General features: G+C 44.4%; 1 protein-coding gene across 1 annotated transcript in view; it reads right to left on the bottom strand.

The window, feature by feature from the left end:
* Positions 1–21351, bottom strand: part of LOC131925140 (carboxyl-terminal PDZ ligand of neuronal nitric oxide synthase protein) — a 294348-nt gene that overhangs the window by 48247 nt on the left and 224750 nt on the right. Inside the window, exon 5 of the mRNA XM_059280412.1 lies at positions 1787–1895. Coding sequence (XP_059136395.1) covers positions 1787–1895 — 109 coding nt within the window. The remainder of the gene's footprint in view (positions 1–1786; positions 1896–21351) is intronic.

The raw sequence follows: 21351 nt of genomic DNA, 5'->3' as shown, positions 1-21351 counted from the left end.
AGTACTTTCTAGCCCATTCTATGACATATTTTAAAAGGGCCCAAGAGCTAGAGATGTAGCTCAATGACAGACCCTTGGTAAAAGATCCTAAACTCCATCCCCAGTATAATCAGTCAATCAATCAATCAAAAAATCAAACAAACAATACATAAAAGGCCTGAAAACAGAGTGGGTAAGGGCACAAATCTCCCTAGAGGGCATGGAAAGTTAGCAATGCATTCCTCCTTCATGGGAAACAAGACACCTATATAATATGAGCTTTGATGGTTTGATTTGGTGATGTTTTTACTATATGATGGTACAAAAGCGATACACACACATATACAGTAGAAATTATACTTCAAAATTTGATTTTTTTCCCTAGACTAATGGCATACAGTAGGAAATGCTCATGACACTGGGCAGTGGAAGCCACTCATGGCTTCTGGAAATGACCAGTCCACAGGTACTGCGCTGCTGAGCAATAATGCATGCTATATTGGATATATTAAATGCATTTTCAATTTATAATATTTTCAGCTTAAGATGGGTAAACCATGACATAACTTCTATCATGTCAAGAGACACCTGTATTAGTAAATTTTGACCTTGTCAGGTTTTATTCATAGGACCCCATTTGATCATGACCAAGTACCTATGAAACTATGAATGACACCTTAAGGCATAAGAAGGAATGTCCAGGAAGGGGACTGGAAGTCTTATAAGCCAGACTTAATGGCTTCTCTCTAGAAGAGTAGAACTGTAAGGCTTTAGAAACTGCTGTAGTGCTTTCCAAAAACACACACCGTATGGAAAAAATATGATTTTGTAGCCAAATTAGTTTTTGAATGCTAGATTAAACAAAGTTAAGGGGTTTCCTTAACTGCTGGGCCTCTCAGAAACTTAAATACAGTAGTTTTAGCGTGGAATTCTTTGGGTGACAGATGTTAAAAAATACATTTGTTTTTAGACAATGCTGGTTTTAAGGCATCAGAGAAAGTGGGAAGGGAACAAGATAGGATAACTGGAATGAATATAATTGAAATACATTATGTACATATATGAAAATGTCATAATAAATCTCATTACATATAATTATATAATTACTATATGCTAATAAACATTTTTAAAAGAAAATGCTAATTTTGCCTATCCTCAATATATCTTCAAAGAAGCTGAGACTTAGCAGGGTGGCAATCCACTTATCATTCTGGACTACTGTAGGAGGGTGAGGTAAATTATAAGTTTTCTACTCTCCAGGCAGGCATTCCAAACCCTAGTTGTGTGTGTCAGGCCCCTAGAGGACTGGCAGAGAGAAAGAGCACCTCTACAGGAGTGTAAACATTACATTTGCTCAGTGTCAAGGTGGCCATATTAAAATAATCTCCCATGACAACCAAGATCATACCCTAGCTAAGCTAGATTCCCCGTGTCATGATTTGCTAATATAGTTGGCCCACTGATTTACACGCAAGATTGGGGTGAAGGGTCACCTTGGTTAATGCTTCTTTCCTGCAAGCTAACGTCAGCATCATTGCTGGTCCTGTCTTCTGGTCCTCTCTCAAAAGACACATCAAACAGTGGACCCCTCTCTATTGCTCTATGGAACTAAGTACAAAGTTCAGATGGCACTAAAATCAAAGAAGGTTTCATCATACCGGAGCAATGACAGATGACTAATGTAGTGTTACCAGTTCTGGTGTTAAAACATCCTCCTCCAAACCTTAAACAGGGAGACAAGCCAATGACAGATATGTGCTGGGCCGATCAGAGAAAACTAGCAGAAGACTGATGACAGCCCCCTTACCTTCTTCTTGGATTTAAAGACGTTACACCTGAAGATATTGCTGGCACCATCTCGAGCGATATAGCTGAAGATCTTCAAGTCTTGGGAATCATGAGAGACGTAGAAGATCCTAGGGGGAAAAAACCAACAGAAAAACACACTAAATGTGGCATTCAGTCCAGAGTGTCAACAGGAAACCTCTGATCATGGAGAGGCAGAAGGCAGAGCTCACTGGTGCCAAGCCATCAAAGAAAGTCCTTTTCCTGTGGGATCAAAAAGCCACTGTGCAGGAGGCTCTTTCCACAGGCTCTACCAACATGGCTGCTGCTGGGGGGGACTTCCAGATTTGGAAGAGCAGGCGTGGTGGGGTGTGGAAACCACATTATTATTGACTACATCCTGAGGTGGCAAACCTGTTTTGGTAACTAGTCTGTTGGAAGAGGGGGAAAAGTTCCCATCTTTGCCTGAGCAATAAATCTATATTAAACCCAGGGAAATGTACACAAGTTTTTTGAGACCTGCTCATATTTATTACCAAAGAAGGAGTCTTGGAAAATTAACCATCGGGACCACATTGGGAAATCTAAGACATTTCCATTATTACAGGTCTCCTGGTGATAGTGACTCCATTTCCCACCCCGTCTCCATGAACCAGGCTTCCACAGGAGTTACATGGGCTCACAGGAGTTACGTGTAGATATCAATACATAAGTAAGACATGATATGATGAAAAAATCCAGCAGAATAAGGGACAGAGTATAATGGAGGCTTCTGTTTTAGAAAAGATGGCCAAACATTGTCACAGTGACTCAGAGACCTAGATGACATGTGCCATGCAATCCCAGAGATTGCTGGGCAAAAGCATTACAGGAAAAGGGAACAGAAAGATTACGAGTTCTACAGAGCACAGAACAACCCAAGGTCAGAACACAGATGAAGTTCATAGCATGTATTGTAAGTTGAAGATGAGAGGCCACTGGGGGCCCTGAACTGATGACTAACTTCTTCATGCTTAGAACTAAAAGTTCCCTCTGGCTGCTTGGGCCTTTGCAGAAGTAGGGACAAAGGTGGAGGCAGAAGTAACAGGGGAAAGATTATAAACAAAGCCCTGGAGGCTGAGTGTTAACAAGGGATTGTTCAGGGTGCTATCGGAGCATAAAGTTGGGCAGTGGAGGTCAGTGGGGTTAGCGTTGAGTGACTGGAGTACAGCTCTTAAGGAATTCCACTGGGGCCACAAGCTTTTCACAAATCTTTTTTCTCTGTCAATAATAACATTGACAACATTAAGTTTCTTTCTTCCTTGCTTCTTTCTATCTATCTATCTATCTATCTATCTATCTATCTATCTATCTATCTATCTATCTATTAAATCAGGGTCTTGTTATATAGCCCTAAAACTCCTATACAGCCTAGGCTGGCCTCAAACTCAAGGCTATCTTCCTGCCTTAACCTCCTGAGTGCTAGAATTATAGGTATATATAGATGTATATTACCACACCTGACAATAGATCCATTTAAAAAATTAGTGTTAAGTAGATAAAGGAAAGGATGGAGTTTAGTGTCTACAGATTTATAAGTTATTTACTGCACCAGAAGTGATGGAACCATTTAGAAGCTTAAATGTGTTGTCTACAAAGTGGGGAATGTTCATAGAAATATCTTGTGTAGTTACCAAGAAGATGAAACGTTTAGTAACATACTATTTCACTTCTCTTTACCAATTTTGCTTCTAAGTAGTTTAGAAACTGGGACTACTTATAGAAATCCCATAGAAACACTAAAAAGAAAAGTGGGCCAAGACTAAGAACACTGCAAAGGACCCTGGGAAGGGAACCACAACTCCCCCGCTAAACTCTTCTCAAGGCATTTTGGCACGTCTCACATACCCACTACCTTGAAATCATCTTCAAATAGACAATATGGCTTCCTAGAGAGCTAATCTGAGGTTGCCGGGTGCATAGGATTCCCCTTGGCCTTCTAAATATGCCAAACTGTATCCATATCAAAGGAATAAGCAAGCCAACAGCTGGGCTTCTCCTAACTGTTTCTTCTAACTGAACTCTAGGCTCATGCAGCAATCCCTATAGACATCCTCGCTCCCGAAGACTTTCAAGTTTCTCAAACCCACCTGTCTTCTACCTGAGTTCACTATCAGCCCCTCCTTGCCATTCTCTCCTGCACAACCTTGATGAGCACAATGTCCACTCAAGGCAGAAATCTAGGGTCCAGCCTTGAGTCCTTCCTCCACTGTTGCCAGTACCCGTTCCTCATGATCAACTTCCTCAGTACATCCTCCCAGTGTGTCTCTCATTTGTTTTTCTCATCTCCAGAGTCTGCTTTTCTTCTCATTTTTTCACCTGGACTGTTGGATATGTCTCTCTATTTCCTACCTCACTGCTAACCCATTCTTTACAGCACTAGCAGTGATCTTCTAAAAAACATGTTACACACCACTATTTTTATCCTAAAACCATGTAAAGGCTTCCTACTGTCTGCAGGATAAAGCCCCCACCCCACCCCCCAGCATGGACTATCTGTCCCTTTTCCATCTCATTCCAGAGCCCTGACCTACACAGGCCTACAGAGCTAGCTACACACATATCCTCTCGAGTTTACAATCCCTAGGGACACCCTGCAGATCCTTTAAGACTTGGATCAGAGAAACCTTCTCTTCCCCTCAGCAGTCTGAGCTGCTTAAACCCCCGGGGGCTGACTTGTGTCATAGCATGCATCACACTATGACATTTGTGCAGAAGCTCTTTGAAGAACTAAGGACTCATCTTGGCATTCCTAGGGCCAGTACAGTGACTGGCATGTGGGAGACAGGCATTCCCACCATCGTTAATGAAAACCTGTAATGTAGTCTGCCCAGCTACTCATTTTCCCTGCAGGAAGTCAGGACCAGTTAGTTCAGATGCATCACACATAAAACTCCTTTGATCAAGTTTTTAATTTATTATGTAATGCCCTTAAGGACTGAGAACTGGATTTAAAACTGATACAGCAGAGATGAATGTGAACCAGCGAGCCAACAAGACACAGAGATATGAAAAGTATGCAGGGGCAGTGGCGAGCTGAAGTTAATGTAACCTTGACAAAGCTCCTTTTCAGACCATCCGGCGACAACCTCTGTGTGGAAGCTGTCACTCTTTTTGGATTATAGCTCTCTGGAGACCACTCTGCTTGCTGTATCTAAGTTCAGAAGTGTCATGTGTTGTTATAAAAGGGTAAGCAATCTCTATGTAGCCAAAAATAATTATTCGGTGAATACAGAAAACTTCCTACCAGCAGGACCAAGAAGTAGGAAGCTTTCCCACAGGACCTCATTTCTCAGCAAATGACTAAATCTCGAAGTTAAAGGCTCAGCTCTGGACTTCTGGATACCGAAATACATACCGAGAACCTTTATTCTCTATTACTTGGTTTGCTTAAGAACTGTGGATGGGGGGTGTGTGACCAAAACTGGGGAGGGAGGAGGGACGTAGCTCAGGGATTCAGCTCCTTTCTCCTTCCCCCTCTTTCTTTATCTTTATTCTTAAGACTAGGGTGGTTTGGAACCTGCTTCCAAAAGTGTCCTGGTCAATCTTCTCACCATAATTATCAAGGGTAAGGCACTAATGTAGAACATTAAAATAGTAATAGTCCTAGGGTTTTGTAAAGCTTTGTTCCTCTTCAAATTCCAAGATCTCTTGCTTTCATTTCACAACATGCATAGAATTATAATTTTCCATTATTTAATGAAACATAATGAGGAACCTGTACAGGGTCTTATGTCCATACCCTTTCCACAAAGAGCAAGATCTTCACAGTATCTTGCATAAATTATATTTCGTGTTTATCATCATGTTGGAATTCAGGTGGACAAAAGCGATAAAGATCCAGAAAACCGCCCACTAATGCCCTTCCCCCACTTCCTGGATTAATAATTTACAAGTAAAATTGTGTTTCTGTTGAGGACGGTGGTCATAGAATAAAAACAGAATTTCAGATTAAAACAAAACAAAACAAAAACCCAACAACCATGAAGACATCAGGCTTGGAACCCAACATCTCTGCCAGTCAGGATTTATCAGTGATAGGCAATTCACTTCCTGAGAGAGCATCCATTCCCTTTTGGGAAGGTCCTAATTACTTGGAAATGTTCCCTTATGTTGATTGGAAATCTACCCACAGGAATTCAGTGAAGGAAAATGGGTACGAACATTGGCCCTAGGGTAGGGCAGACCTAGATTTCAGCAGAGGCTCTCTGCAGTTTACTCACCACAAAGATTCTGTGCTTAGCGCCATCTCCTCCCTGCTCCGGCTCCTTGCTCTCCAGCTGTGCAATGGCACTGGTCATACTGCCAACCCTCATTTAGAAAGGATGCAGGGGACTGACTTAGAGCAAGTGATTGATAAATGGCAGCTGCTCAGACTAGGTCCCTCTTCTCCACCTTAGTTCTTTACTCTGACACCTGAACTAAACCTTCTCTCCAATTGGCAATGATTTCAATATTTGTATCCAATTCCCACGTTTCTATTTGTTTTGTTAATTCCTTCTTAGAGACAAACATTTCCTCTTCCTTCAGTAGTTCAACTAACCCATCTCCAGATCTCTTTTTGCTCTGGCAGGTTGGTACTGAGGAAAGAATATGAGCTTTGGGATAAGAAAGATCTAGCCTCAAGTCACAGGCCTGCTATTTCCTAGCTGTTGGGCTTTAAGCATTGACACTTAAATGATACAACCTTTTGTTCCTGCATCTAAAACAGCGTAGGAATGACATCTACCTGGCACTATCTTAAGTGTTAACACATGTGTACTGCTCTCAACCCGATACCTAACACACAATGAGCTGCTTGCCCCATAAACAGGAGTTAGCACTTTCCTTTTTAACCTTTTATAGACATGTAACAATTTGCCATTGACTCCCGTGAAATGCAGTTCACAGAACCAAAGGCACTTCCGCAAAGCAACCTAGCAACACAGATAATATCTTTTGATGAATATTTTCTATGCCTGAGAGCTGAATTCTCATCAGAGTATCTCTGGTTTTTCTTCAGTCACAGTGCCTCATGGCTGGCTCTCATTGTGGTCAGCTCACAGCTTCAAAGCGTTTTTGCACATTTGGTCTGAGGCAGATTTCCTCAGCACATCTGGGTACCTGGCTTCTAGGACTGGCTCCTAACGGTCACTGTTTCCTTTTCCAACCTCTCACACACCGTCTGTTCAACTGTCTTCTAGACTCTGTCTATGGGTAATGACAAATCCACTCTTCTACAATTCCTAGACCTAGATGTCCCTTCTTTAAAAGGCAGGACATCTTTTTATAATCTCATATATGCACTTCACAATGTCACAAAGACAACCAAATGAGGCCGGGCGGTGGTGGTGCACGCCTTTAATCCCAGCACTCGGGAGGCAGAGCCAGGCGGATCTCTGTGAGTTCGAGGCCAGCCTGGGCTACCAAGTGAGTTCCAGGAAAGGTGCAAAGCTACACAGAGAAACCCTGTCTCAAAAAACCAAAAAAAAAAAAAAAAAAAAAAAGACAACCAAATGATACTTTGGAATCACGATTTTCAGGATCCGAGAGACTGAGGTCTGGGCACACTGAAAGGAGATGCCTTACTTCCTTGCATATATATATATATGTATACATACATATATGTATATTACATCTTTTGTTTTTCTAAATCACATATGTTCTAGTGTTTCTAACTTGAAGATCAGTTTTCTACTTGACAGCAGGGGGGAAAAGCAGAAGAGAGATGATTGGGGGTTGGGGAGACTTGAGAGTTTCTCCCTATACGCTAACTTTTTCTTCCTTTATCTTCTCTCCCTTATCTTCTGCCTTTCCCATGTGTCCAGCATCCAGGCTCTTAGAAGCTCTCACAGAAGGCTTTTCTCTTGCACTCATTTTTTAAGCCCTCTTCCATCATCTGTACTTTCCAATGAACACACCATGAACATCTACACAGCTACATGATTTTTCTTGATAGTCTTATATTCTGGAGTGTTGAATCAACTATGCTGTACCTTCTTCTTCAAATTTTCATCTCTGTAGCCATCATGCCACTTCTTACCATGCCATTCCTCTCTCTGAACGCTATAGAGGCATGGCCTCTTTGATGCCTAGTTTTATGTGTCAGCCTGTTTGGGCCATGGGTCCAGCACTGTTCTGAGTATATCTGTGAGAATGTTTCTGGATGACAACATTTTAAACAGTGGACTTGGCAAAGCACATTGTCCTCCATGGCGTGTGTGGGCCTCAAGTGAAGGCATAAGTAGAACACAGTAGCAGATCAAGAGGGACTTCCTCCTGCCTGAACACTGCTACAACACTGGTCTTTTCTGGTATCTGGACTTGGATTGAAACATCAGCTTTTGGGGTTGCAAACCCACAAGCTTTTCGACTGACAGTTATACTATCCGCTTTCCTGGATCTCAGGCCTTCAGACTCAGGCTAGAACCAGACATCACCTCTCTTGGGTCTCCAGCTTCTCAAGTGCAGATCTTGGGACTTCTCAAGTCTCCAGAAACCATCCGTGTGTGTGTGTGTGTGTGTGTGTGTGTGTGTGTGTGTGTGTGTGTGTGTGTACAGACATCCATATTCACTCTTTTGGCTCTGTTTCCTATAGAACCTTGATTAATACAGCAATTGTCTTAGGTAGAGTTTCTATTGCTGTGAAGACACCATGACCACAGCAATTCTTACAAAGGAAAACATTTAATTGTGGTGGCTCGCTCACAGTTCAGAGGTTTAGTCCATTATCACCACGGCAGGAAGCAAGGCAGCACGCAGGCAGACATGTTGCTGCAGCTGAGAGTCCTACATCTTGCCAAGGCAACAGGAAGTGGTCTAAGATACTGGGAGGTATCTTGAGCACATAGGAGACCTCAAAGCCCGTCTCCACAGTGACATGTCTCCTCCAACAAGACCGCACCCACTCCAACAAAGCCACACCTAATAGTGCCACTCCCTTTGGGGGCCCTTTTCTTTCAAACCACCACAGCCATATTCCTCAGTGTGTTTACATCCTTCCTCCAGTGCCTCTCATCTCCATTGAGACCGTCTGCTGATTTTAGAGGCCATGGCTGCAGGGAATGTGCAAAGTCTTAAACTACCTGAAAGGTTTCCTGCCAGGTCTGTATTTAGGCTCCTCCCCTTCCCAGTCAGTCTCTGCTAGGTCTCACCCAGCCATCCCAACCCTGCCATAAGCACAGAACCCAAGGCCAGAGGTCTGGATCTGCCAAGGGCCTTTGAGTAAACTCTGTTCCTTATCTTGGCCTCTATTCTTAATCATTTAGAGTGGGCATAATGTCCATATTAGTCAATGATGAATAATGGTAGGCAATGTTGTACAAATATTTTAAAACTATTGAAATCAGCCTAGAAATAGCAAATGAAGGGCAAAGAAACATACTCATTGCTTTCTCAATATCACTATCTTTAGAGATAGGATAAGGTAGTTCTCTAGCATGAACATAGAACTATTAGTCTGTTTTTCATTAATATAATGAAGTACCATGGCAACATATTCTATAAGGAAATGAGTTTATTTATATAGCTCACTGTCTAGAGACTGGAAGTCTAAACAACATAGCATATGATCTGGTGAGGGTCCCCTCTGGCTGTCTGACCATAATGGAAAGCATGTGTACCTCTACATGTCTTCTGGTCTCTCTCCTCTTTATGAAGCATCCTCTTATGCTTAGAAGTTCTATGCCAATGATCTAATTTCATCTAATCCAATCACTTTCTAAAGTCCCACTTCTAAACATCATTGTCAGTGAAGTTTTCACTCAGTACCATTAATACAGCGTTTTAGGCATCAAACTTGTGCATGAGTTTGGGGGTGGTGGGTCAATGACAAATCACATTCAGGTCACAGTAGGTCCAGAGGTTTTATAAGACACAGGCATTCCTAACTCAGAAAGGCATCTCACAGGACAGAGGAGGATGAAAGTCAAGGGGAAAGGTAAGAGATGAAGTAACCTACAGTTGGTAGAGACAGAATCAGGTCGTCTTCTTAAGGGAAATCTCCAGGACACTAAGTATCATGTGAATAACTGCAAACCAGGAAACAGCCCCACACCATCTGGGTGATGCTTGACTACAAAGAGTATGATCCTTCCAGCTTGACTCTGCACTCAGGAACAATCACCGCCCCCCATCCCCCAGATGTCTCAAACAAGTTTGGTGACCCATCACCCAAATGAATGTGCTATCCCCAGAGGACCCTGAGAAGAGTTTAGAACAGGTGCTGGGTGGGAGGGAGGCCAAGGTCCTCTCTACTTTGCCAATTGAACACGTCGGGAATCTGCAGGAAGGAACGCAGCCCTCACCCCCACCCTCAGACACGGCTTGGATACTGGCATGTCCTTTTGCGTTCCCACACAGTGTCACAGCATCAGTACAGTTTCACACGCCTGTCCCTGGGTTTGTCTCTCACTCTCCTTCCCACACCACTTGTTTATTTTTAGGCTAATCTTTAGATAACATTGACCTACCTTCATGTTGATCATTCTTCTCCCTTATTACTGGCTTGATCTGCTTATCTTTTCCCTTCTCCTGGACTTACAGTGCTCATTGCCATTTTGGCTGCTTTTTTTTTTTCATATATATATTAGCAGTTACTTTAATTCTCATCTTTTTCATCCCTTGTGCTCAAAACAGAAGTACGCTTTCCTCAGATTTCACTTTCTCAAGGCTGCTATTTGGCACGGAGTGTGTGTGTGTGTGTGTGTGTGTGTGTGTGTGTGTGTGTGTGTGAGATAAACCCCAGCAATGGTGGCCAAAAGTCCCTCATGGAACTTCCACATGATATGTAGGTATTGTGACACATTGTCCAGTAGCTGCTTGTCACCATGAGTGGGACATATGTCACCTGCTGCAGTATGCTGTAGAAGGAAATCTGGGATCCTATGGCTGGGTGAAACTTGGATAGTCAGGCTCATTTCCTTAGCTGCCGGCATGGAAATGCAAACACAGGATCTGGTTTATGAGGTCCCCTCAAGGAACAAATGTATAAATGTCTCCATGACTGTTACAAAATAGCAACTGTGCACCTAGAGAAAGAAATAAACACAACTGAGTTTCAAATTCTACCGAGAGCCAGACAAATGTGTGCTTATCTTTCAAAAGTCTAGTTAAGGCACCCTCGTGGCCTATCTTAGCTGTTAATTTATATTTTAATTTCACAGCTGTTAACAAGTTCTTTCTTATGTCCCACTAAAATCTCCCCTGCTTTGCTTGAATCAACCACAAAGCATCACGGAGCCCTTCCTAAATGCCAAGTGCGTGATAAGTTAATTTCTTCTTGTTCTGAACTTGACAGGTAGGCAGAAAAAGGAAAAAAAAAAGCCAGCATCCCTTAAAAAATACACCATACAAAAATCCTTTTCATATACTTCAAGGCTTTCACTTCTTTCCAACACCCAGAATGTCTTTAAAATAACTTCACCTGCTGTTGGCTGTCAAGACCCAAATCCATTTATACAACCTGCCAATTCTCTTTCCTCTAAGGCAGAGGTAGAGTTTTGATATGAAGCATCTTTCAGTGGCTCAGATGTTGGAGGCCTGGTCCTGCAGCAGGATTCAGAGGTGACTGGATCACCTTGTTAAGGATCAATCCACTCCTGGACATGTGACTCAGTGACATTGTGGGGCGGTGACAGAGGCTGAACCTAGCTGGGAGAAGCAGCTTCCTGGGAGCATGCCCTGGAAGGGTACTCTGTCCCCCTCCCCCTCCCCCTTTTCCTCCCTCTCTTCCTGTTGCCCTTTTCTTTGCTTCCTGGTTGCCACAAAGTGAGAAGCCTTTCACCGTGTCCTTCTGCTACGATCCTGCTTTGCCACACAGTCCTAAAAGCAATGGAGCCAGTTGACCTTGAAATGAAAGCTTGGCCATGGTTATTTTTCTCAAGTATTCTGTCACAGAGATAAAAAAAAAAAAATGCAGTCTATACACCAAGCTTGCTCATATTTGCCCAGGGTAATCCCTGCTTTTCCTATACTTCTCAGGGTCCTCACACGTCCTGAAGATGCTTGTTCAGAGATAGAATTTCCGGCCAGAACCAGAAAGCAGGGAGGAAACCAGTAGCATTACTCCGATTGGCATATGTTAGGGCCCCTGCACACAAAACTGCACCCTCCCCTCCTTTCTTTGTGGACGGTTTCTGTTGTTTACAAGACAGTGAACAGCATCCTTCAAGTATCCCATGGAGAGAGGCATTAGGGATGGATGTTCCCAGTAAAAACCATGCACAGAGGTGTATACCTTCCACTCTTGGCTCCCCACATGTACACTGAGACCTCCAGGTTCTAGAGAAATAGCAGAACAGACAGCTCAGAGCCATACCACATGCCACAGCACAACACCAGCTCTACCACTTGGAGACTTGGTCTTTTCAACTGTAAAATGGGAGAAGAGGCTCATAGGATTATTCAGAGAATAAGAATATGTGGTGGAGATTGTGGGTGTTGGCATCTCAGTCCGGGTCCTAAAAGCAACTGCATCCCTTCAGTACCCTGAGGTCAAGGACAGGGCAGGGTAGGGGCATCGCTGAGGACAGAGCAGGTTCCTGGACACCCTCAGCACCCTAAGACCTAGGGAGACAGGGTGATGAGCACTTTAAGAATCCAGAGAGAGAGCCATGTGTCCCACTGCAGGAGCTCCATAAACAAATCCACAAAGGCAGTCTGTAGGCGGGGAACATGGTAGGAAGAGCTGGAAAGCAGGTCTGATGGGGACAATGGAAAGCTGTCAATCACAGAAGCAGAAGGGAGCAGTCCTCACAGTAGACACTGAATGTAGAAAGGCACAGAGTGAGGAGATGCAGTCCATTCGTGGGCAGGAAGCAGAGGGTATGCCAAGGGCCCATAAGAGCTGGGACCAGATGGTTGCCAGGACCGATAGTGGTGAGGCCAGCTGCATACCTCAGACCTCACCTCATGAGCTCAGGTTACTGGCGAGGTTCTGAGCAGGGTAATGTGGTAGCTGAAGTCAGTAGGATAAATGGATTGGAGGAGGGCAGTAACGAAAGGCATGCCAACAAGAGCATGGAATGTGTGGGGCACAGGGAGAGGCGGGACCTGGGGCTTGCCAGGTGGAAAGGCTACACTGATCCTCCTCTCCCAACTGTGAGACATGGTGAGTATTTTAACTCTCTGGTGTTTTTTTGTTTTGTTTTGTTTTGTTTTTCAATCTATAAGCTCTGGGGCTGTCATGGCAATTTGAGTTTGTCAAGTCAGGTGCCAACCACAGGGCAGGGAGATTGGCGTGCCCTGGTAACATGCAGAACACAGTCCACACGGCTAGACTGAGCAGCTTGAGACCAGGCAAAAGATGCCAAAGTCCTAAGGCAAAGGCTGCAGTCGCAGGTATGAGGAGAAAGACCTGGGCCATTCCTGACGTGAGGAGGAGAGAAGGGTCTGACATGGGGGACCTAGTAAGTGACAAGGAGACAGACTCAGCATTCCTCAGCGGTGAGGAAGAAGACAACTCTGACATGGGACACTCGGCAGAAAGGGACAAAGCAGGAAGAGGAGGCTGGGAAGGCAGGGAAGGGTGGGCCAGAGTGTGGTTGGTGATGGACACGTCAAATTAGAGAGGCGAGGTTGGCAGGGACTTGTAGCTGGGCCTCCTCACATCACAGGAAGCAGAGGGAGCTAGGCCAGAACTAGGGTTGGGTTGTACCTTCAAAAGCCTGCTCTTAGCAGCACACCCCCTCTAGCTGGGCTCTATAACCTTTCAAAACAGAACTACCGGCGGGGACCAAGGGAAGAAACCAGAGACGGACCATCACAGCAGTGACAGACGCAGGAGGACCGAAGGGCCGCATCAGGGACTTAGTGAGACATCACTGGTGACCTTGGCAAGGTCCATCTTGGTGGAGGAACTTGGAAGGCCCAGTTAGAAGGAGCTGACAAGCTCAAGGGAGTTTTGGAAAGATAGACAGCAAATGCAGTTAGTTAAAGAGGTCAGCAGCAACAGGGTAAGACGGGACGAGGGGCTGAGAGCAGTTTTCTTTTATGAGTGGGTTAACAGAAAGGAAGGAGGGAGGGAGACATGGATGGAGGGAGGGAGGGAGGGAGGGAGGGGGAGGCGGAGTGAGTGAGCTTGACAATAGCTTAGTCAGTAAAGTGCTTGAACCTGAGTTCAGTCACAAAAACGCACATGAAAGATACTTGGACGCACACAGAGACGGACATAGACACAGACAAAGATACAGATGCAGATACATGTGTGTGTGCATGTGTGCATGCACATACACACAACACACACATACAGACACACACACGAGGGGGGGGGAGAGAGAGAGAGAGAGAGAGAGAGAGAGAGAGAGAGAGAGAGAGAGAGAAGCAGGCAGGCAGGCAGAGGAAGGGGACACAGATAGAGAGACAGAGAGAAACACACACACACACACACACACACACACACACACACTGGGGGAGGGGACAGAGACAGACACAGACACAGACAGAGACAGAGAGAAACAGAGAAAAGGACACAGACAAAATAAAAAACAACAGTCTCAGGACCCGGGGGAATTACACAGCATATGATGGTTCAAGATTCAGAGGCAGCAGAAGCCAGGGTCCAAGTGGAAGATTCACCTCAGATTCAAGAGGATAACCTGCCATTAGTGTGGCCGCTGGCCCCACCCTTGCCCTGATGCCCCCTGACTTCCTCAGATAGCTCGCTCTTGGGCAGCCTTTTGAAGCAGCCAAGCTTTTCCCAGAGAGGGAGCTGGAGCTGTTTGATGTGGAAATCGGAGTGGGGCTGGTGGAAGCCAGGGGTCAGCATGGGTTGGAGGACAGTGTCCTGATCAAAGCCAAGAATGACTTAATTGCCCAGGTCTGCATTTCACCTGTCCATTACTTAGTTGGCTTTTCTGAGGGTGAGGACAGCTAGCAGAAATGTGACCTGGGTCTGAAGAAAAGCATGCAGAATCAGAAACATGCTGCTGCTGTCTTCTCAGAGAGGAGATGCATACTGGTTTATCCTGCCACTGAACTCCCCGGGAACCGGGCTTGTGTAAACATGGGGGCTCCACACACCAGGAGGCCGGGCGGGCGCCAGGCAAGGCTCTCTTGGGACTTGGCTTCTGAGCACTTGGAGTTTCTCTTTTACATTTAGCTTGTCAAATTCCTCTTCATCAACTGAGGTGTCTGACAGGCTTAATTATTGCCTTAGGGTTTTGTCTTTCCTCAGTGAACAAAGGCAACTGAGAAGATTTAGGCTTAGCTCTTTTCCTAATAAAATTCTTACACGTGCACACATCCCCACACAGGCACACACCAAGGTTTGGGTCTGACAGCAGACTGACCACAGCACTGTCCTACCGTTTGGCTAGGTGCCCCAAGTATAGGAGGAAACGTACCTGTAGCTTCTCCTATCTTCAAAGATTAGTTATGTGCTAAAAGTAGACAATGATCCCATGCATACATCGTAACTATTGGGAGCTGTCACTCTGGGGGGCGGATCCTCCTACTTATCTCCTCCAAAAGAAAATATTTTATTAGGGCCATTAATAAGAACAAGATGAGCCCACTTACTGGTTTTTATGATTTTATCCTCTCACCTACTCTCTGAATGTCGTAAATTATCAGTGAAACTGTAACAAATAGAACAGGAGGCGAAGTCAGAGGCCAAGACAATCTACCATCAGGCACAGTGATAAATGCACAGCCAGAGGTCTTAGCCAGGTGTCCTCCACCAGCTGCAGGAAGGAGGGTGGACATTTTCAAAGGTAGCCTGCCCTGCTGTTAATCGCCGAGCAGTAAGAGGTGCTGGGCTCTCTGATCATTTGACTCTTGCTTCCCCTTGTTCCCAACTGCAATGTTCTTTGAAATAGTAATTAGTCAGTTGCATGTTTTCTGTTAGGACACACATTTTCTTGGTCTAACAAACACGTTCATACAGGGGAGCCATTCAGTGGTCAGTGAATGGTTTTATAGGTTGATTCGTCAGTTCATCTGTTTATTCAATCTTAGACCATGGTTTGAAGAAGGATCATTCCTACTTTGGGGGAATTTTGTAAAGATTCAAGAAGAAATCAATTAAATTGAACAAATATGCAGTGAGCACTATTACGTGTAAGACGGAGCCCTGGTGATCATTAAGTCGTAGGTCCATTTCCCTACAATTTTATTTTATTTATCATTGGGGCTGTCGGGAGAGGGTAGAAGGAAGGAGGGGAAGGAGAGAGAGAGAGAGAGAGAGAGAGAGAGAGAGAGAGAGAGAGAGAGAGAGAGAGAGAGAATGTATGCATGTGTGGAGGTGAGTTGGTTCTCTCCTGCCACTTTTACATGGGTTCTGGGTATTGAACTCGGGTCTTTAGGTTTACACAGCAAATGTTCTTACTCACTGAGCCATCTTGTGGGCTCTCAAACATAATGAGACGTACTACTAAATGTACTGGACAGATAAACAAGTACTACCAAGAGATTATCTTTGTAATAAGGACTACACTGCATTTTGGTCCAAAGAAAAAAACAGACAGGGCTTAGTGGTACATGCTTGTAATGTCAGCACTTAGGAGATGGAGGCAGGAGGATTGCTGCTGAGTTTGAGGTCAACCTGAGCTATATAGCAAGTACCACGCCAACCAAGACTACATAGCAAGACCCTGTCTCAAAAAACAAAACAAAACACACACACACACACACACACACACACACACACACACACACACACACACAAAGTAACAGAAAAGTTAACAGATCTCCACTGTGAAGGTAAGGATGAAATCAGAAATTCCCATTGGGTGTGATATTTAAAATAAACCTTGAAAGATGAATAAGAATCCAACAGGCAGAAATGTTAAGCCAAACACAGAGAATACTTAATTAATCATAGTTTGATCTTGACTGCTGCCAGCAACTGAGAAAAATCTGTGATTCTTTAAGAGCCTGCATCTCAAAGTCTCTCAAGAAAGACCTCTCAGACAGGCCAACTCCTATTCATTCCATCTCATCCCACTCCCTGTCCATCCCATCCTTCATCCCATCCAATTATTCCATCCCATCATTCCATCTCATCCCATCCCATCCTATCCCATCCCATCCCATCCCATCCCACCCAACCCCATCCCATCCTCCTCTATCATGTCTCAACTCATTCCATCCTCCCATCCTTCCATCCCATCCCCTCATCCTGGAATTCTACATACAACTCTTCCAGTTTAAGAGACTACCAGAAAGAAAATCCAAGGTCACAATCCAGTGATGATCCCAACAGTGCTAAGACACAAGAAAGAGCCCACAGAAAGCTTACTAGCCAGGCCAGAAAACAGGGCATTGCAATAGTGTGTTTTCAATGTAAGGTGCCTTACGTGGCCACTATGGGCTAAGAAGTGACACTGCCTATTGCCACCCTACAAGTTGTCTATTAATATTAAAAATCTGTCAGCTAGGGACTGTATCACCAAGTCAAGGGCAATCTTCGTTTGCTTTCAAGTTTTGGTCACACAGTAGTCCTCCCCATGAGTTATTATTTCTTATCTCTGGAAGGCAGTTAGCCTTACCACTATATCACCAAGATATTACCTGCTTTTTAGATTGGTGTGAAACCCGGACCTTATGCCAATTTCCCAGAAGGTTCCAAGGACACTGAGGATACCATAAAAGCTACCCCTTACGCAAATCCTCTCCTTTAAAGTTATTTGAAACTCATCAACACAAGATTGGTTTGTTCTGAATGGCGAAACTCCTCTAACAAGATATAAATGGCTCCCGGATTGGTGTAGGAGCCAATCATCATTTAAACATTAAATTCTTAAGAAAACTAGACAGCTTGGATTTTTGTTTTTGCTTACCAGCTCTTACTCAGCCTGAGAAGTAGGAGGGCTCATGGTGAATCTTCTTGGCTTTCAGAGTAAATTTTTGAAGAGGGTACCGAACACTTAATGCCATGAAAGGCTATGTGTTGGAGTTCATGGGTCCGCAGGACAGTAAGTCCACAAGTGTCCCTCAAACTGAAAATTCTGATCTATAATCCCAGCATTTGGAAGGCTGAGGCAAGAGAATGCCTGGGAGTGTACAAGAGTGGTCTTCCCCCAGCTTTAATCAGATTTTCAAAGATATATATCTTAGGGAGTGTCCAGACCACTCAATGGACACCCAGGCCAATACTGCCTGGCAGCAGGGAGGGAGGGAGGAAGGGGGTTTTCCTTTGCACGCACTTTCCCATTGGAGATTCTTCAGTGCCTCACACAAGCTCTAAATCAATTCTCTTTGCATATTTAAGAAGGAGAAAAGGAAGCATTGAGTAATGAAAATCATTTCACAGCAGAGCAGGGCCCAGCCTGTCTCCCCAGTTCCCTGCTTCTTCCTCCATAGAGTAATCCTCTCCCTGGAAGACAAAGTTTAATTATGTGATGTTTTCTAAAGTTGGCCTAATTGGATTTTCATCATTAGTGTAAAAGATGCCCTAGAAGGCCAGGCCCAGAGAGGCTGCTGAGTCTGCTTCAGCTGTTCTCCATGCCTGCCAACCTACTCTCCAGTGGGCTGCTCCTTAGGCAACCAAAAAGAACACAGGGCAAGGCCACTGTTGTGGTTTGAATGAGAATGGTCCCCATAGGCTCATACATTTGAATGTTTAGTCCCTGGTTGGTGGGCCAGCTTAGGAAAGATTAGAAGGCATGACCTGGTTTTGTTGGAGGTTTGTCACTGAGGTTGGGCCTTGAGGTTTCAAAATGCCACACCAGTCCCAGGCTCACCCTCTCTGCTGCCTACTGATCAGGACATCCACTCTTAGCTACCACTCCAGCACCAAGCACTCCCACCATGAAAGTCATGGACTCACCCTCTGAACCTGTAAGTAAGCACCCAATTACATGCTTCCTTTTATGTCTCTTCGCAGCAACAGAATACTGACAAAGCAGCCACTAAGAAGATCAGTAAGCTCAATGGTCTTTCTGAAATGAGCATTTGAAAGATTATATTTATTAATTCACTTCTTTGGATGGTGCTGGGGATCCAACACAGGATCTTTTGTAGAAAAAAAAATTCGTTAAGATTTATTTATTTCATGTGTGTTTTGCCTGCATAATGTTTTGTCTGCATGTCTCTGGATGTATGTGCACCACATGTATGCCTGGTGCCTGCAGAGATCAGAAGAGGGCATTGGACTAAAATTGGACTTATGGATAGTTGAGCCACTATGTGGGTACTGGGAAATGAACTCAGGTCCTCTACAAGAACAATAAGGTGCCCTTACCCACCGAATAACGTAGGATCTTGCCCATGCTAGCAAAGCATTCTATTTCTGAGCTAGGACCTCAGCCCTGAAATGAATGTTTTATGGCACAGGAAAGGAGCAGATCTAGCCTTACCCCCTCCTCCCCTTGTCATGCAGTGATACTGAATAGATACTAAGGCTCTTTCCAGGTATAGAGAGACAACAGTAGACAAAACAGGCATGAGCCTTGCCTCCACAGTGCTAATGCTGAGAGTGTGACACAAAGTTCTATCTTTTGACCAGGACTGAATTTCCAGTCAAATGGGATTCCACGAGAGACAGAAAGGACAGGTGTAAAAGTACTGAAGTTCCAAGTGGAGGTGACCAGACCCTTCTTTCTCTCCTTTCTTTATTCTCTATACTCAGACATCACTGATCTGGTCTGTGCCTAGAACAGCTCACAGGTTGGTTGGTGTATTTCTGCCGCTCTCACCTGTTTTGGCCAGACACTGATATTTCCCATTATATTCACATTACGAGGCAATCTTTCCAGTGTCCATCTTGTTGACATGAGTGTCCGCCCACTTACAGTACATTGCACTCCAAGCCAGGTTAGAGTCCCTGCAAGGCTACTTTCACTTTGGCACTTTCAGAGTCAAAGCCATCATGGGAAAATTGCAATGTGGAATTCTACTGAACTTTGAAAGAACCAGCGTATCCATATATTTGTAAATACAGTACCCTAAACAGGGAGGTAAGATGGCTACACCATAACTTATTGGTGACACCGGGAGTATTAAGAGTTTCCCCTTAGAAAACTATTATTTTACTTCATACAACAAATATACAGTAGGTGGCCATTTAAAAAAGAACTTTGGCTTGAGGGGTGGCCAGATGGCTCAGCAGGTGTTTTAGTTTGCTTTCTATTGCTGTGACAAAACATCATGACCAAAAGTAACTCGGGGTAAAAAGGGTTCCTTTCAGCTCACAGGCTAGGCTAGGGTCCATCACGTAAGGGAGTCAGGGCAAAAGCTTGAGGAGGGAACTGAAGCAGAGGCCGTGATGAATGCTGCTGACTGACTTGTCCCAATGGTTTGCTCAGCTTGCTTTCTCATCTGGCCCAGAACCACCTGCCCCAGGGTGGTACTGCCCATAGGAGCTTGGCCTTGGCACATCAACCATTAGTCAAGAAAATGCCCTGCAGACTTGTCCAGAGGACAATGTGATGAGGGCAATTTCTCAATTGTGACCCCCTCTCCCCAGATATGTCTAAGTTTGTGACATGTTGACAACAACCGACCAGTACAGCAGGTAAAGGCATTTGCTGTGCAAGCCTGGTGACCTAAGTTTGATCCCAGGAACCCACATAAATGTGGAGAGAACCAACTCCACAAAGTTGTCTCCCGATGTCCATGTATGTCCCACCCACCATGTACACATACACAATGATAAATAAATGTTAAAAAAAAAAGAACCTCAAGTTTGAATCACATTTCCCTAAACATCTGTCTGAAGCCTGTCATAGAGAGTGGAGGCCAGAGTGAAAGCCTGTAGGATAAAAGCTAAGTCCTTTAGTATTTCCACCCCCATTGTTTTCTACAGAGTGATATACTGACTAGAAAAGAAGGGATGAAAGCAAAGGATGGGAGACAGAGGAGAAGAAAGGTCAGACACTTGTCTGATAGAGCATGAGGCCGCAGCAAATGATTTACAAGTCATCAATCCTTGCTGGAAACTCAGCGTCCATTCTAGGTGTTTACTGAGACTCACCAATGGCATTCTGGGGACCTTTCCCATCCCATGGAAGCATAAAGACTAAGTGCAGAACTTGCCCGCAGAGGAACGTAAAGACTGCCCATAACTATGTAGGAATGAGACAAAAGACAAAAGAGGGAGACAAAATAAACAGAAATCAAAGATAGGCAAGAGGAGCATGCATGTTGGGGACACAGCTGAAATGATGCAGAAGAACCCAAGAGAGACGTCTGTGCATTTGGACATATGGGGAACCCACACAATGAACACAGAGGGAGCTGTTTCTATGAAGGATATCAAAGTCGGACCATGAGGAACTAACTATAAGACATGACTTTGGGAAGGAAGGAGACCCAGAGGACATACTCCTGCAATTTGTGTGATATTTTAATTGCATTCTGACAAAGTTTGTTTTGAATCAGAGGGCAGAGCTAGCCACTAGTTGACCAAAATTAACCATAGAGGTTTTGGAGGACTGAGGACAGATAGACAGGAAGTAGTAAGGTGGTGTTTAGAGAGGATCTCGGTCTTTTTGAAGGGAGGAATGGAAGAGGTAGGTCACTGGGGGCTTCTGCAAAGCTTCTCTGATCATTTAAGTTCACACCCCAATATCTGGCTCCTGATTTTTTAAAGAATAATTAGATAAATACTTCACTTGCGTGAGATTACCA

This window comes from Peromyscus eremicus, chromosome 15, assembly GCF_949786415.1.
Source record: "Peromyscus eremicus chromosome 15, PerEre_H2_v1, whole genome shotgun sequence".
Lineage (NCBI taxonomy): Eukaryota > Metazoa > Chordata > Mammalia > Rodentia > Cricetidae > Peromyscus > Peromyscus eremicus.
This window is presented reverse-complemented; position numbering and strand designations above follow the sequence as displayed.